Consider the following 18679-nt stretch of genomic DNA (forward strand, 5'->3'; position numbering starts at 1 on the left):
AACCAGACTAGCTTTTTTGTCCCCTTTTGAAATGTAGCATCACCACGTTATGGTACATTTAGGAGAAAGGGAAATCTGTAGATGTTGGGGAAAAATCTGTAAATTTTTAGTGCACCTTTATCTAACCTAAGCACTATTTTTATAAATATTTGCTACCTTTGCCACATAGCTTGTCAAACTTCAAACCAAAGATGTCAGAAATACATAAACACGCATAAATTGAGAATTGAAAATGGATTTTTTAGCTTCCATCTGGAATCAGATTTTGTTTTCTTTGTAGGTTTATTACATGATCACAATGAAATACCTTGAGGTTTATAAAGTGACAAGGTAATGAAAAGTCAAATGAGTTATTGTAAGCTTTTTGTTACAGTTTTGTTTTTCGAAAATGCATCGCTTTTGCTTTATTTTGCCGATTCTACGTCATAAAATGCATTATGTATATCGTTAAAGTTTAATACAGATTGAATACCTTTCATTTTTCATGTCATTTCACGCCTAAAGGTAACTTCTTATACGTTCACATGACGCACGGTGGGATACAGGTTTACGTCAGGGCGTCGGAGCAGTCCCCCTCCTACCACCAAAAAAAAAAAAAAACTTTTTTTTTTTTGTATCGGAGGAATCAACAGCCGCCATCTTGACGCGGCTCGGAGTAGGAATTTCGGGGGAGCACAATTTTTAAAACCGACCGGAGCCACCCATAGCCGGCTGAAACGGGATTTTTTCTGTCGAAAATCGAAGACGAGATTCTTCCGCAGAGAATGAGGCCAAACATGTGAGGGTTGCGGGGGTTTTTACCGTCCTGAAAGGCCACTGTATATTTGATTTCCCTTTCAGAGAGCGCCGCTGGTTGTCGCCGTATCTCCGTCCATGGAACGCTGTATTTGCTGGGGAGACAGCGACGAGAAAAAATATCCGCCTCATAGAAAATATTTTCTGAATTTTCCTTTTTTTATTTAAGCAAAAATCGGATTTTATCGCCGCTTATTTCGACTGCTAAAAAATGATTCTGTACGTGGGTGAAACCGGCCATCTGCGAGCTAAGGGATTCGCCTGTACGCCGTGTAATATTTTATAATTGTTTTTTATTTATTTTGCTCGAACTAAAATAATTTTTTGAACGCGGTAATTGGGGATAATTATGTGGGTGTTGGGTGTTGGATTATCATGGGGTGATCTTCGGTTGCGAAGCGTGGCGCTGTAGCCCTTCTTTTCAAATCCGTCTTCTCCGGGCAGCATTTCGCCACTCTGCCAGTCAAGAAAAAAATAAACTACTAACGTCGCTTCTTCGCACGCAACATTGGAAGAGGAAAAAGAAAAAAAGTTACGTATTATTACAAACCAGAGACTCAAGGTTCGGTTTGACCCGGCTGTTATTTTTCCCGGCATCAACATCCATTGACCATTTTCGCCGAGCAGGATGGCTGACAATCTGCTGGATGCGGGACCCCCCACTGCAAAGCGACCCAAGATTAATTCGCCCATACCGGGATCCGACGGCCCAGGTAAGGACGCAGCACCGATTTGCCCTCATATAGCTTCGTAACAAGGAGATGACTAGAACAGAGAAAAGGAACGAGTAAAATAACACCAGCCTTGCCACCTGAGTCGTGGGATGCGCAGATATTAAGAGGAACTGTACATGAAGTTCCTGTTGGATTCCTCAAATGAATAAACTCATAACAGTGTTAAAAACCAGTTAGTTTCAAACTCCTGATAATCTCAGAAACTCATTTCCCCCCCAACTTCTTCTGCATTGCTACAAAAATAAAGCCATTATGGCACTTTAAATATAGTTACATCTTTTATATGAAGGCTACTATTTGGATTATTATTTTGCTTCTGATCTCTGGGCTTGTGCGCTTAAAAAAAATCTCTTTGCATAGATGAACAAAAATCCTGCATTATTTTACCAGTTGAATAGTTTTTTTAATCTATTTGAACCTGTCTTGAAAAAGTAAACATCTGTCCATCACTCAAAAGAGTGCTTGAAGGAAAGAAATGGAAAACATAACTTGGGTAAGATGAGACTTCCTTTTTTTTTGTCACTTGTTGAGTTTCTTTTTGGGAGAGGAAACATTCAGGACTTTATAAAAACTGCCTGCCATTTTAAGGCTGAATATTACCGATTAGCCGTAGGGTCCGTGTCTTCACTTGCCCAACTTGCAGAGCAGCTTTTGTCACTCAAGTGGGGAGGAGAAAAAGCTTGTGTATATTGTGAGCGATGTGGATATCGTCTCTTTGCAGTACATTTAGGGGATTTGACTGATTCTTTCAAAAAAAAAAAAAAAAAAGTTACACTTTTCCAGGTTTAATCTTTTGAGTTCAGTGTTATACTTTGTCCTTTTAAAACAGAATGTCTCAAAGTGTTTTATACATTGCAGCTTTTATATCAGTTTCCGCGGTAGTCAAAAGTAGTGAAAGGTAGTAAATTAAATGAGCTCAAATCGGGGCCAGCAAAAGGAAGTAAAAATGTGGGCCAGTAACTAAAGGTAGTAAAAGGTAGTACAATTTTTATCATCCCTGCAAAAATATTTTTTATTTCCATTGATGCTCACTTATTGTTTTAAGTTAGTTTTACTAAAATCTGTGTAAATTTTTTTTAGCTCCAACTCCAAGCTGCTGTGCGCATGCGTTGTGTTGGAGCCGCCTCACCTAACGTGTTGAGACTAGCTAGTCATTTTGCGCTTCGACATAGGAAAATATAAGTTTTCACAACTTTGGCTCTATATCCGAGATTCAAAGACTAGGAATGACGGAAAGACATTTTGTAAAGTATCCAGGACAACAAAAATCTAAATTTGACCTGGAAGGACGGTGACGGCGATCAAATCAGACAGAGCGGAGCGTCCACCGTTCGTCATCAGCGGATGGAGCTTCACCGTGGAGCGGATCCCCGTTTCGTTTTTTTGGTGGCAGACGAAGTGATGTAACTTCAAACTCAAGCTCAGCTACAAGCTAAAGTTTTACCGGCGACGCGACGGGAGCTGCAGACAGGCCGCAGACCCTGTTGCCTCTAAAGCCAGAGCAGAGCTGCTCTGAACGCCGCAGCAGCTAAAGTAAGTTAAATAACACCAGCTGCACCGCTAACAACAGGCTGCAGCGTGAACAAACTCTAAAGTGAAACTAGGAAAAGTGGCAGGACTTTTACGTACGAGGTTATCATTCGTTATTAGCTGATGCCATTGTCGCTAGCTCCGCGCAGACTCGTTGCCATTGCAACAAACAGCTCCATTATATATATATATATATATATATATATATATAATAAATATATATATATATATATATATATATATATATATATATGAGGATTCATCAGCATAAAACCCGCAAACTTTTCCCACACAAAAGGCAACACATGCAGTTCTTGACAGTTTCATGTTTTCAGGCTTGATGTTTATTTTGGCATTATAAAATGATCTGAACACAGCAGAGGTTGATTAGCTAATTTAAACAGCTGCTCTAATTATAACGATGATCTGAGGGTATGTTGGTCACCGAATTTCAATGACCTGTGAAATATAATACCCTTGAACCTTGTTATCAAGTTGTCCTTGTGTTGACAATTAGTAGCAAACTAATATTCCGAGAATAAAACATTGGCTTGTGAAATTGGAATGTAATTGCATTTTACTGATATTCTTCAAAAAATATATATATCCTAAGTCTTATGGATTCAGGATAAGCATTAAAATTGTGCTTCCTGTTTTTGGTCAAGAAAAAGTCACAGTTAGACCTTCAAGTAAGTGGGATAAAGTTTTGCATGAGCCGCCATCTTACATGGGTCAGTGCACCGATTGCAGCTTTCTCGCAGATCATAAATTATCAGTCCATAAAAAGTTTGACCTGCCGATTTTGATTTTAGCCAGTGCCATTTTTTGATTGAAATGTCGTTAAATGTAGGAAGAAAGTCTCTGAGGTGGTAATAGTGGGGTAACTGTTGACAACTACAAGCTTGCAGGCATGACCTGGTAGGCTGGTCTATCAGTCAAACCTCTCACTGCAGAGCAGAAGATGACAGTGGATGATTTTTAGACCTTTGCTTTGGCCTCTTGTATAAAACACAGATTTATCAAGTAGCCAGATATCAGAATCACCTTTTTTCTTTTGGTGGTGGTCATTGATTGGGTGGTCAAATGCTAAACAATTAGATTTACATATTTTGCTTATTCATTGAGCTAGGAGCTCAATTTTACAGCAATAAATTCTGAAAAACAACTTTTGCTTTCTTAGATTTTCTGAGGAGGATAAAAGTCAGATTAAGTTTAGAGACACGCTTTGATACATAAATAAACTAATCTTGTAAATCATTCATTTTTATGTTGATTTTTTCTGTTTTTCTGTGCTTTTCTTTTTTTGTTTTACTTTATACACAAATAACTATATAGTCAAAAATCTGACTAGAAGTTTGATGAGGGTTGCCCAATTATAGGCAAAATATACTAGTTTGGCTTAAAAGAAATATATATGTTATATATATTTTTGGGAAGGGTTGGGCATCAAGAATGTATTGTAACTGGTACAAACATTTCGGTTCTCCTGGAATTGTCCAACTTTTTAAATTTTGATTCCTAATTTTGATAACCCAGTCCTCTGACAGAAGCCACCAAATTCCAGGTCTTAGATTTCTGTGTTCATCTTGCTCCGGTTCGGGTTTTAAGCCTAGCACCGTTTATGATTATATACTGTACATGCTGCTTACCTGGACCTGTTCCTAAGTCATGGAAGAAGCCCTATGAAAAAAAAAAAAAACAGTAAAGTTTTACAAAAGGTAAAAAGATTGTAGAAGTAAAATTAATTAAAAATGGAATCGATAACTGTTGAGAACCGGAATCGAAACGAGGAATCAAAATGTGAACCAGAATTGTTCAAATGCCCAACCTCTAAATAGAGCTGCACAGTTGTTGAAAACTATTGGATTGCAATTTTGTAGTTGTTAAATGTAGTCACCTATTAGGATTAAGTCATTGAAATGCCTTAAATGCAAAAAAATTATTTAAAATAACCAGTTTTTAATTTAAATACACTATATGTAAAAAAAAATGTATATGTATATATAGACATACATATAGCAATATTATGTATTTCTGCAATCTCTGAAAAAGATGCTCAGTTGAAAAGTTACTGTACATCAACATATTGCAAAATTATTATATAAATGTATTACTTTTTTCAAACAAACTTTTCAGCCTCTTAATGCAACTTTTCAAAGATTCTAGAAGTCATTTAGATTTTGGCAAGAAATTTCACAGATGGTTTTGGTAAACCATTCCTCTGCTGTTTCAGACCTCTGCAGACATGGTCGTCTCATGCCAGACTTTTTTCCAGGTGTGAAACAGCAGTGTGTACATTAGGATGTTTCCTGATTAAAGTGTGTTAATGTTTCCTGATAAGTGTGTTAATTCAGATCCCACTGGGAGGATACTTTGAGGCTCCTTTTCTCCTCTTTCTGCCATCCTTTGAACTTTTCAAAACAAGAATCTCATGGAGTTCACCCTTTGAAAGGCATGGAAGCATGCTTCATTTGGGAGATATTGTAAAATAATAGCACACTTACAAATTATCCAAAAACAAAAAGCCAATGATTTTTTTTTAGTGGTTAAATTGTTTTAGCAAATTGAGTTGTACATTTGATTAATTGCACACCTCTACTCTGTTTGACAAGAAAAACTTAATTTGTACATCTGTTCTTTGAACATATTACAGCCTTCTGTTGTAAAACTGACACATAGTTTAAAGCAGTGTTTTCAACCTTTCTTGAGTCAAGGTACATTGTTTTCTGTGAAAAAATCACGAGGCACACCACCAACCAAAAATGTAAACAAATGATACTCTGTAACCACCCATATTGAATATATAGTCATTCTTATCAAAGGAATGTCCACTTCAAAAATACACCTGAACAGTGCCACAACAATGTGGTCTTAAATTTAAAGCAGTTGTGGAAAACTTCAGTGTTTTGCAAACTAATTTTGTCCACAAGCATTTTGTTAGGTGGAATACAGAAAATAATTCTTATTCTGAGAGAAGAAATTATATTTGGGAAAGATTTCACTGTTACAAAATGAAGAGTTGCATGTACAGAATGTCAATATCTGTATATTTTACTCAGTGTGAAACCTGTGAATGTTTGGATGAAGACAGAGCTGATATCCTGGAAAGAATTGAAGACAGACACACACAAAGGTCTTCCTCACTACCTCTGAGTCTCTCTGTTTTTAGTTTTTTAATAGACAGGCTTGAGATGCTCACTTCACACAGATATGTTGTGGAAAATGGGAGCAATGTCAAAATAACTTTGTTTGCCAGAACGGGGAACTCCTTGGCAGCAGTCAACCAAAAACTGTCCAAAGGTAGATCAGCAAAGCTCAGCTTTCAACCACGATTTTGTCTCAGTTCAGTTAGTTCTTCCTGCTCCTGTAAAGTCATGTTCTTTCCAACAACTACTGAGTCCCGAACCCAGTCAAGGAATTCATTGAAGGCTGAAGAGAAATAAAATGACATCTTCTCCTCGAGAGTTTTTAAATGTGTCCCTATTTCTTCACACAGGGCAGCAATGTGAACATTTTGCCATTTCTTGGTTAGTGGGAACATTTCAAGGTTGCCACTTTCCACATGTTGTTGCCAGAGGTGCACCTTTGAACGGAATCCGTTTATTTTATCCGTACTTGTGAGCAGGTTTTCATTTCGGCCTTGCATTTGTGTGTTCAGTTCCTTCAGATGATGAAAAATATCCGCCAGGTATGCCAGCCTTCCACACCACTCATCACTTGCAAGCAGCTTTGTGTAATCGGACCCCTCATTTGTCAGATTCACTCCCGAGTTCCTCCCGTAGCTCATACACATGGGCCAGTACCTTGCCGCGCAACAACCATCGGATCTCCGTATGAAACAGCAAGGTCTTATGTTCCCCTCCCATTTCCTCACATCAAGATGCAAATATGCGGCCTTTCACAGGTCGTGCTTTCATAAAGCTTACCGTCTGCACAACATCATTCAACACCGGGGCTAGGTCTGCTGGTAAAGTCTTGGCCATGAGGACCTCACAGTGTAAGAAACAGTGCGTAATAATTACATCTGGGTTTCTTTCCTTCACTCTGCTTACCAAGCCTTTGGTGCGCTCGACCATTGCTGCAGCTCCATCAGTGCAGACACTCGTGCAGTTTTCCCACTTAAGTCCTTGTTGTTCAAGATAGTCTGATGTAACCCGAAAAATTTCCTTTCCTGTTGTCCTTACCGGCAAAATAGGAAGTTTTCTCTGATTGCGTCTCCATCCACAAAATGTACATTGGTCAAGACTTGAGCATATCCACTAATATCAGTACACTCGACAAGTTGCAACGCACATTTCTCACTGATACAGAGTTTTTCTAAGACCACACTTTCTATGTCTGGAGACCTGTCATCAATATGCTATTTTCTTAACTGCTTCAGATCCGAGCATCTCATTTACAGTGGTTTTATGGGGGGGTAATATTAATGTCTCTTCCACACTGTGGGACCTTTCTGATTTAGCTACAAGTTCAGCTACGTGCTAGCTAGCTTTAAGGGCTCTCTCATTTACCTTTGTGGTTTTCCTCATGAGCGTTGCCTGTTTCTCTGTGTGGTACACAAGAGAACAAAATAGTCTGCATTCTTGTTTTGAAGCGAAAGGTGTTTTGTTTGGAGATGCCGTTTAAGCTTGCTTGGTACTATAGAACTGTTGGATAGCTTTTCACTGCATACCAAACACAACGGAGTCGGTGTCGTTGCATCCCCGGTAAAAGTAAATCCAAATGAAATGTAACTGTCACTGTACTGTCTCGAGCTCACAGTATTTGCCTTCTTTTGATATCCGCCCATAGTAGGGCCTTCATCTGGGTCCGAATTTTGTCCAGGGACCAGATTGGAGTTAGCATTTTTTCTTTTCCAAAGCTTTTCCATTACTGTCATTACAGTCTTGCTAGATACAATGCTCTCAAAGCTACCTGTCACATTCATGTATCATTAAGTCTCTTGTTTTAACGTACAATGCTATGTACCTACTGCCATCTATTGATAAGGAAATTACATTATTATGTCACTATTCACTACTACAGCACAGACACTCGAAAATGGCACATTATCTGCAGATAATTAATTCGTTTTCAAAAAATCTTTTTAGACAAATTAGGTGAAATTGGATCATTCCAGTGATTGAAAAACACTGGTTTAAAGAAAGTTAATTATGCACATGCTGATAAAAAATTAAAAGTGGTTGTGGTTTGATCATAAGAGAACGCGTTGATGAGCCCTTATCTTCTGCAGATATAGACTTCACAGCTAAAACAGGTTGCCTTGCTGTTAAAGTACCTTAGATATCTCTTAATTATTTTTAACTATTTACCTTTTTTAGCAGAGACGTGTGTACCATGTTGTTGTGTGATTTACTACAAGCATGTCAGTTACAACCCATTCAATGGCATGACAGTCTGGGATAAGTCTTTTCCTCTGTCCTGCTGCTGTATTCTATATGCTATCTCTGGTTCTTAATAGTTCTTACAGGGCGTTTTTTTTAAATATTTTTTATAATGCCTCTGTCTTTGTTTTTGTCTTACTTTTTGGTCTTTCAGGCCATTGTTACCAAACTTATCAACTTCTGACCCACAAACTAAACTGGAAAAGATGCCAACTGTTGGTTGAGTACAGTAGAGTCATCCAACATATTGGCAGTATTTTTTTTTGCCCATGCCATTTTGTACCCCACTGAGTTCTGCCGTTTAGTTCCCAACGTCTTCTGGTGCAAAATGTAACTTTCTACATGTTGCGTTCTATTTCCACTTTAGGATGTAACACAGAAATCTGTTGAAAAAAAAAAACATTTAAAATAATTTTTGCATTTTTTTATGATTTTGACTTTTTGAATAACAGAAATTGCTTTTGCAACTATATTTTATTTACTTACCTCTGAAGAGGAATACAAGTACCCACACCTTGGTGAAGTCCCGACCCCAACTTTAATTATCTGCAGTTACAGACTGTCCTCTGATAGGTCAAGTCTGTGTTTTAAATTAACATAGCATAGATTTATCATCTTTTGACATCAACTTTTCAGGCAATTTAGCTGGTGAAGTTTAATAAATAAGAAGTGTGTTTATTGTAATAAGTTCCCTTTTCCATGTGGTGCAGCATCTGTGGGAATATTTGCTGACTCAAATATGGACTTTTTGCATCAAATATGAAGCAGAATAGCATGACAAAATGTGTATGAACAGCAATTTTTAAACAAACTAGACCTCAGCAGTTCGAAAGACAGGAATTCACACCTTCTTTTTGTCCAATATTTGGCATTTCATTTTGGTCAAAGCGAAATGTTGCAGAGAGAATTAACACAGAGACTGCAGGATACCCCTAAGTTGTCTTTTTTCACATCCTGGCAGATCAGAGCGGCATTGACCAACAAAATTAATTGCTCTCTGTTAGATTGGTTATTAAATGGGATTTTTCTTTGGGAATTGGTATTGAGCAAGAATCCATTTTTCCAGACTTCCTATGTTTTGTCAGCTAATGAATTAATATTTGTTTATGCCTGATTTATAGATTGGTTGTATTTAACGAGAGCTTTTGTTTTGCATTTTCTACATGTTAGTTCAGCCTCTGGGCAACTCACACGCAATCCCTCATTGTATGAAGGACAAGTGATTTAATGTGAAGGCCTGTAGATGGTATACATAGACTTTATTAATTCAATGAATGCAGTTTTATCTAAGATTACATAGTAAATCTGTAATAATTTTTTTTCTTTATTTGTTCTTTTCTGTTAAAATTAATAGTAAAAAAATTGATGATTGGCGTACTCCTAATATCTGCAAGCATAAATTGATTCTACTTGGGTCTCATTTTCATTTTTGGCATCAGGACGGAGGAGCATGCATGCTGAGCTGTTGCTCATGGACACAGATTAGCAGTCTTTGATGTTTATGTTAATGTGTGACAGTTTTTTATGGGGCTCCAGACTCGTGTCAGTATGTGTTTGTGCCCGTGGCCACGGGCCAGAGTCAGGCTTGTGTTCATTTGTGTAGCTGAATCGGCGCGTCGACACCATGGGCAAGTTTGAGCCACTTGCTAACGGGACTGCTCACCTATTGGGCTTTTTGCTTGATTTCTTTGTCTCTGAGGACCAACATATATGTTAGCATTTGAACAATAAGAGGGGTGGGGAGCATAAAAATATTCCCTTTTGCAAGATTAGTAACATTTTGGCAGATAGCTGATGTCTGCTGTGGTGGAACTGATCGAGATGAAGGGTGGGTGTCGTTGGAAGCCACCCAGATACTCTTTGTCTCCTCTCCACACTTCTTTTAACATTTTGCATTTGACACGTGTGCGCCAATATTACTGTTATGTTTTTTGAGAGCATTTCATTCATTAATATTTGTGTGAAGAAGGGATGGCTTTCCTATTTTCTCCAACGTTTAGTGTTCATTTAAATTTTTCTAAGTAGTTATGATTTGTCTGATGTTGTTTCCACAAGTAGAGCTGTATTTTCACAGCTTTACTTGTGTTGTGTGCTACAAATTTTGTACACTTAACTTCAAATTTGAAATTAAAATTGCATGTATAAAGTTTTACAGATGTTTTTCTCAATTAGATTTATAAGAATAAATTCACAGTTGTTTCTTCAACTTCGGATGTAGCATATGTCACATAAATGCAAGACGACTCAAGATCCAGACTTTGATTAGCAGATGTTTAGCTTTCTTTAAGCTATTGATAAGGCCAGTGCTTGACTAGGGAAGAAGACAATAAGACGCTACTTTATAAATTGACATTTAAAGCAAACTTCTATTCAAATTTGTTTGACAAGGAAATTGATTATTATTCGTTTGTCATTTAAATATGTGTGCTTCTGCATCTAGAAGAAGACAGAGTGTGTGTGTGACAGCCATTTACAAGTTGGCATTATTTTACCATTTTCTCATGATGGTTGTTTAGGAGCTCAAAGCAGGGCAGTAAAACCACAAACCTTTGCAGAACCAGAAATGCAGCCTTCATGATACAGTGATGAGCGCTAAAAATGTAAGGGAAGGTGACATAAATATGAACGTTATATATCATGTTCTGTTCAGATACATGATTTGATGGTAGCAGATAATTTTGCTGTGAGCTGTCTTTAAATTAGTGGACAGCGACTGTTTTTCAGCTTAGTTGTGTTAATTTTAGAGGTTTTCATTTTGATCTTTGACTGTATGCTTTGCTTCTTTTGAACAATCGGTGTGTAAAATCAAAGATTTATGTGTGTTTATTTAGCAGTAAAAACTTACTGTGCTGCTTTAGGACAGTTAGATATGACCTAGTTTATTACCTGGTCCTGTAATTGCAATTCATAACAAATAAGATTTCAAAATGAACTAAATGATTTAGATTTTATAGCTATTAGTTCTTGTAACCAGCAGCTGTAAAAGTGCTGCTCAGTCTAATTTTTAAGACATGAAAAAGATTTTTTTCTTGTCGCTAGAAATTGTGACAAGAAATAATGTTGGCTAAATGATAAATTAGCCAAAATCATAATGTTTGCCTCACATTTCTAAAAAAATTTAAAAGAATATAGGATGATAGTAACATCCAAACGGAAAAATTTCAGTATGGGTTTAATTCACCCCACGACACAGCATTTATCTCTGAACATGAACTTGTAAGCTTATGTATGATATTGTACATAAACTTGTATGCTTATGTTCAGAGATAAAGTTGAAACACATGAAGTGATGCCAAAGCAAACAAAAAAAGCATGGAGAAAACAAACCTTGAGAATACTCCATTGTCATATAGATTTCTTTTTTTTTTTCTCGTTTTAGAAATACAACTATTTCTGCTTTCATAATACGGTTCATTAGTCAACTGTAGTGACAGTGGGAAAGGAAATTCCATATTGAATAAAAGCTTCAGACAATTTATCCATGTCATATCCAGCTTTATGACCATCAACACACCACTTGTTACCATTTAAGCACTTAATCGTTGCTTATTCATTTATTTCTTTAGGTAATTAAGTATTTTGCTGAATTATGGAGATTAATATTGATAAAACTTCTCTCATTTTACAATCCAATGTAGTTGCAAAATATTTTCCAAAAGAGTTTATATTTCTTAAGTCATTTTGAATATGATCCCATTTGGGCCCATTGACCTTTCAAATATATGTGCATTTATGATACCTGATCAAAACAAAGTAATTTTCAGCAACAGATTATAAATATTTGTTGTGGTCACTTAACATTTACATTTTATAAACGACAAATAGAATACAAGAAATTACTTCAAAGCATCAGAAATATTTGTACAGAATAATCAAAAATGACCCTTTAATGTCCTTCTCATATCCAAAACATTTGTCTGAAAAGGCCAAAATCTGAAGAAAAAGAATGATGGAGTAAAATGGCCATTATTAGGATAAACTTAAAACAACAAAATTATTTCTTAGTCAACATCTTAAAATGTTCTTCTACAAACAATTAGCAGACTAAACACTAACAAATGTCAACAGCAGTCTGTTGATCACTTGCAGAATGCAGCTCTTCGGTTTTTACTGAGATTTCATGTATAAACAAAATGAGTGAACTTGTATTTCTTTGTTGAATTCAAGCTGTGTGTTTTAAAGTTTTAAAATGAATGAAAAGCTGCCATTTTAGGCTTTCTCAAATGTAGTTTTTAAACACCTTAGAAAGAAAGAAAACTTGGAGTTTTCTTCCCACTTTAACAATTTTCACAGAAAAAAACCCATTTAAAATTAGAACATTAATAAAAAACAATTAAAGGAAACATTTTTAATTCAGAAATATGGACTTAATAGAAAAGTATATTTAATACCTTCTTCAAGGTTTGGAATTTTAAAAGGAACTTTTATTCTAATGAGGTAAATCAGAACACATATTGTAATTTCTCAAAAATGAACGTATATGGTTTTTTATTTTTATTTTTTGATTTACTACCATAAAGCAACTGCATTTTTTGCTTGTGGTTATACATTTACTCTCATACTGTTTAATGGTTAGTTGACTTTCCAATGAGTCATTCCTAATGTGCATATAATGACAACTAATAAACGCTGAATTTCTAAAAAAAAAAAAAAAAAAACCCTGAATGTTTACTCTGTAAAGTTAAACTCCACAATGTAGCTTCTTGCTAGTACCAACTCTCATGACTTATTGTTTCATTGACTCATTAGAAGCAGCCCAATTTTCTCAGTGGATCGGCTTTTGCTTCCAGTAAATGTAACGTCTCTTGTTTTTAAGCTGCTCCCTCCATTAGATGCCAGATTGTCTATTTGTTTACCTTGCTGGCTGTAGGTATGACGGCACCGTATGGCTGCATAGCGTATAATGTCAAAGGCCCGTGTTTAGCCTTTCGATTTCCTTCAGCACACTTTTGGGGTCAGCTGAAATTTATAAATGTGGTTTTAGACTTCATCTTTGGAAAACTGAAGTGTCTATTTTTCCTAATTACTGTGAAAATGCATCATTAAGAAGCTGGTTGGATTCCTCTTTTGTTATAAATCAGTGGCGACATAGAATAAGGTGTGTGTTGGGGTGTGGTTGTTGTTTATTGGCTTGCATACAAAAGCACACACCTACACAGGAAGGACCTTGGCATTGCCACGTGATTTAGGCTTTAGACTTCAGTATTTTATTGGTAGTTGGTGTGTTATTTGCACAACTGCAGACAAAAGCTTTGCTTCTCTGTCACTCTATTGCAACTTTTAGTTCAAACATAACATGTCACTCGATTGTGTTTTTTCTCTCTTTGTTTTTGATTAAGTACACGACAGTTACAAAAATGATTTTAATACACAGAAAATAGCCAGTTCCTTTTTTGTTTGAATAAATACATGTATACATGTTGATGTTTTTTTTCTTTCTCAAATGAAAAGGCTTCCTGACAAATTGCATCAGCTGAATTATTAAGGTTTCACAAATATGAGAGTACATCAGCATGCTATTTTGATGTCACTACTAATATTAAAAATGACCAAAATTTGATTTATTTTAAAATAACATGTCAAAAAATTTAACTGCTTTTATGTTTTGAACAAAAGTCCAATTTTATAATCTTATGAATTCCCAATAGATATATTTAGTTCTAAGACATGCATTTACTTTTGCCTTCATTATACACCTGAGCTGTTCAACCTTTTTGCCACATGGGTTAAATCATAAAAAGTACTTGTGGCCCAGAAAAATCACACTTTTAAAAAAGGGAATCACAAACATGGTTTGCTCTTTTTTTGCTCAACAATAAACTAAGTACACAATGTTTTAATTCAACAACTAAAGGAATCACTTTGCTGCTATCACACCTGAATATCCCCATTATGAACATTAAAGGTTATTTCTATTCCATTTTAACCCTTTCCGTAAAATTAGTATAATTGGTATTTTTAGGTTAACCTGTCTGACCAAAAGATTTTTCAACAATTTAATTTATTTGAAATATGAACGATACCATCATGGCTGAGTTGCATTTCCACATAAATAAACTTTGTCATCTCTCCCATTGAGTATCATTTTGTACATGTCATGTTTTTGAATTGGGTTAAATCAAATTGGTAATTTATTGTCTTTCACTCCTGGATGAGGATCTTTTGGTACTTTAGGTTAGGTTAGTAAGAGCAAAGATTATGAATGCTTGATCCAGGTTTGTATTAGTAATGTGTTTTTTTTTTTTTTTAGCTACTTTGTAAGTTTTAGTTAAAGTCCTTAAAAGTGGGGTGGCTAACTTTTCCTTCTCCCTCCTGTTTCTTTTTAGATCTTGTATCGTTACTCGATCTGGAAAACAATCTTCCTGATGAGCTTATCCTCAATGGAGACTTGGGAAATGGGCCGTCTGCTAATTGTGGTCCAAGTGGCGTGCCACCTGGTCACAACTCAGCTATGCCTGATGCCGCCTCCAAACACAAGCAACTTTCGGAGCTCCTGCGACCCGGAATCACATCTATTCTTGGGGGTGCGCGCAATTCTGGCAGTCCCCAACAGGGAGGCATGGTGCCGAGCCAGCTGGGTGCAGTGCTGGGCAAAGGGCCTCTGGGCCAGGGTTCGCCCAATCACCAGTCGCCCCAAGGCCAGAAAGGTGTTTCCACTGGACAAGGAAATGGAGTCCTGGGCTTTAACCAGACGATGTTGAACGTTGGTCAGGGTCATGGTGTTATGGGCCCAGGGGGACAGGTCATGAATGGTGCTATGGGACCAGCAGGCCGAGGGAGACCTGGGCCTGGCATGCAGTACCAAGGCCAAGCAACACAAGGAGGCACTGGACCTGGTGTTGGAGGAAGTGTGCTGGCAGAGACTCTGACCCAAGGAGGACCTCAGGTTGGTGCATCGCACACCATGAATACTCTACAAGCTGGAAACATGAACAAGGTGAGTTTAAAAAAATGGAATTTGTCTGAAAAAATATGAGCACATTTTTTAATTAATTTAAAAAGAGAAACTCATTAAATAGATTTATCACAAACACAGTGCTATCTTTTAGCATTTCTGTTCATTTTATTGCTTGATTTACAGCTAATGACATCAATAATTTTATAACGCATTTTAAATTTTTCTTTTTTACAAACCACACTGTTTTTCTTCTACTAAAGTTTCCATTATTAAGTTCATATACAACATATTGTGAACAGCCAGTTTGTTCAACCATGACCTTTCTGGCTCCGCCTCCTTGTGGAGGATGTCTGTACCTGTCTGCTAGAAAACAGTCAAGTCAACAGTCTGTGTGTAGGACTGAAGTTACAACCAACATTAAAACTTTTTTTCATTTTAAAATCAAACAATTTATTGTCATGGATTTGTCATTCAGCAATTTTTCATAATGTTAGACCTTTCCTGTTCTACTTTGTAATCTTGGATTTATATTTTGTTTTTGTCTAATATTCAGTCATATAATCAATCTTTTAATTATGGCATTTTCCACATCTTAGTGATATAAAATTTGATTAAGCTGTGAAAATGTTGCTGAAAACTCCTTGGCATTTATGCATTGCGATATTTGAATGAGCAGCGGTTTGTATTGTACTCTGCTGGTTTTATTGTCTCCGAATATCTACAGTTTCAAGCACTTTGAAGTGCTCAATGCGAGAAATTGTTCCTCCGCTTGTCTGAGAGATACAGGACTTTGTGGTTTGAAAGGAAGCCAAGATTAAAACCAACAGGCTAGGTCTCACTGACATTGTTACAAGCAGACATCACCACATAAAACAAGCCCCTCCTTTCCTGTGCAGACGTATGCACCTTAATTTTTCACTATGTGCTTCAGAAATTCATTGATTTGATTCTGTTTTGCACAACGTCTTATTGAAATTGGTTGGGACGGAGAAAAGAGAGAGGAAAGTTACACAGTGCAACAAATAAAAATCTGAATTGTTGGACATTCATTTGTATTCATTGCCCCTTTAATGTGATGCCCCTAAATTAAATTCCATATGACCAACTACGCCTACAGCTCGCTAGTTAAATAAGTAAATAGAACTCGCATCTGCATAGCTTAAAGTCTAAACGGAGTTGTTATGGGAAGGCCTCATAAGTGATTATTACAGATTTTTAGTGAAGAATCAGCATCAGAGAGGTGAGGGAGAAAGTTTAAACGAGGTCAGAACATCTCACAGAGTCAGTCTATAATCTGAAAATGAAATGACTGTGGAACAACTAAAAACTGCTGCAAATGGCGCGAGACCAAAGCATCGTCTTGATTTACTTGGCAGATTGCATAAAAGTGTCAAAAATGTTTAAAACATTGTGCAGCCTGTGTTCTTGGCTGCTTTTTGAAATTGAAAAGACTGAAGTTTTCTTTCTTTTCTTTATGAAAACAATTTTTGAAGAAATAAAAAAAAAATCTGAGTAAACTGAAGCCATTTCTAATGTTTGAAATGGTCAAAGACCGATGTGTAAAATACAACATTTTATTGTTAATCACTTTCAGTTGTCCATTTGATCTGTCCTTCTATGGAGGTAAATGGTTAGGTTAAGTTGAAGAACTTGATTAGGAAGTTCCCAACATTTGAGGATAATGAACATGCAAAGTTTTATACGTATTGTAAGAGTTTATTATTAACACTTGAAGAAATGAGGCTCACAAGCTGAGGGAGGGGAGGTACTGGAGGCTTTCGGTTGCTGTGTTGCCTTCCTCTTCCCCGCCGACAATCCCCTGATAAAGGCAGTTCATCAAGTGGGAGAAGCCATTGGTAGGAGAGGTTGGATGTGTGAATGAGAGGCAGACAAGCATCTGCGGGTTTTATGTGCAGGGGAGGGGGAGGGGCAGGCAGGCAGGCAGGCAGCAGTGCAGTGCTCATTTGTTGTGCAAGCTGGTCTTTCTCTGTGTGTCACGTACCGTTTTTCTTTAGACTGGGCAGGGCTTGCTCTGTCGGGCCGCTTAAGCCACGGCAGAAGAAGAAAGTCGGGACTTTAACAGACGTTTATGCCAGGAACGTCTGTTAAATTTGTTGAATTAATTCATTTATAAAAATAAAAGCAGCAATCCACTGCTGTTCTTTTGGACTGTTTTTCTCCCATAGATTTCAGCTCCATGTGCCTTTAGTTTTTTCCAGTTATTGAAGAAAATACATAATCCTTACATTTTGAACAACTAATTATAGAAAAGCTTAATTGAGAAAGAAAAATGCTGAACCTCCTGCCAACAAGTAAGGAGGCTCAGCATGCCTTTAACTGTTAGCAACACAAGCTAATTTTTATGGAGGCACTGCTCAACAAATCTCTCGGCAAAAAGCTTTTGTTCCTCATATTAAATAGAAATGGAACAGTAACTTTAAAATACATAAGAATTGTTTTGTGAACCAGTCTAGTGCTATACAAATAACATGAGGTGAAAATAATATAGCAAAATCTCCAGACATTTTCAAGAAGTTAAAAGATTCGGAGTAAATGTGACACGGACCATAAGCATAATGCCAAAATATGACTTTTGGACAGAAAAATGTTAATTTGGTCCCTATTTTATTTGTCAAATATTGAAGAAATGTATGTAAATGTTGGATTTTGAAAAATGAAAACAGATTACTTCACATTATTTCTGCATTTAGAAAATGGAAACAATTTCAGTTTGTTGACCATCTTTTAATGCCTGTTGAGAAGAATGAATTTGATACCAAAGAAAACACAATATTAAGCTTCTGAATTGGGAAATTCCCCCTTTGTTAGGCTGCTATCTGACGTGTGTACAAGGGTACCAAACTTATTATGACACTTCAAAATAGGCTTTATGTTGGATTTAGTGAAAAGAAGAGTGTTTCCCCTGGTACTTTTGTCTTAGGGGCAGGGATTCTGCAAAGACAAAAATAACCTAGACAGGTAATTTTTTCATTGTTTTCATTTAATAGCAGCAATCACTTTGTAGAGAAATTGTTTGATGTAATCAAGGTAACAGCCATAAATACAAACTAAACACATTTAACAGCGACTGAGGAAGTACTTGAACATGTCTAATATGTCTACATGTTCAACAGAATATTCCTAAGGAAGACAAATGTGAAAATCTTCATAATTCATCGTCTCTACTGTATTTACACATTTCTCTTCATGTCTATATATTTTTTTAATCTATCTTCATATTTATGTCTTTTTCTCATATTTTGCCTGATTCTATCTCTGCGCTTTTCAGTCTTTGTCTACTGTCTCTCTCTCTCTCTTTCTCCCTCTCTCTCTCTTTC

General features: G+C 36.6%; 1 protein-coding gene across 7 annotated transcripts in view; it reads left to right on the plus strand.

Moving 5' to 3' along the window:
• The first annotated feature begins 638 nt into the window (after window positions 1–638).
• Window positions 639–18679, plus strand: part of crebbpb (CREB binding protein b) — a 38110-nt gene continuing 20069 nt past the window's right edge. For all 7 annotated transcript variants that reach the window (XM_055035386.1, XM_055035389.1, XM_055035388.1 and 4 more), the window contains exons 1-2: window positions 639–1508; window positions 14770–15380. In XM_055035386.1, the coding sequence (XP_054891361.1) occupies window positions 1424–1508; window positions 14770–15380 (696 nt within the window). In that variant the 5' untranslated portion in view covers window positions 639–1423. The remainder of the gene's footprint in view (window positions 1509–14769; window positions 15381–18679) is intronic.

This window comes from Poeciliopsis prolifica, unplaced genomic scaffold (assembly GCF_027474105.1).
Source record: "Poeciliopsis prolifica strain line A6 unplaced genomic scaffold, Auburn_PproV2 SCAFFOLD010, whole genome shotgun sequence".
In the NCBI taxonomy this organism is placed as follows: domain Eukaryota; kingdom Metazoa; phylum Chordata; class Actinopteri; order Cyprinodontiformes; family Poeciliidae; genus Poeciliopsis; species Poeciliopsis prolifica.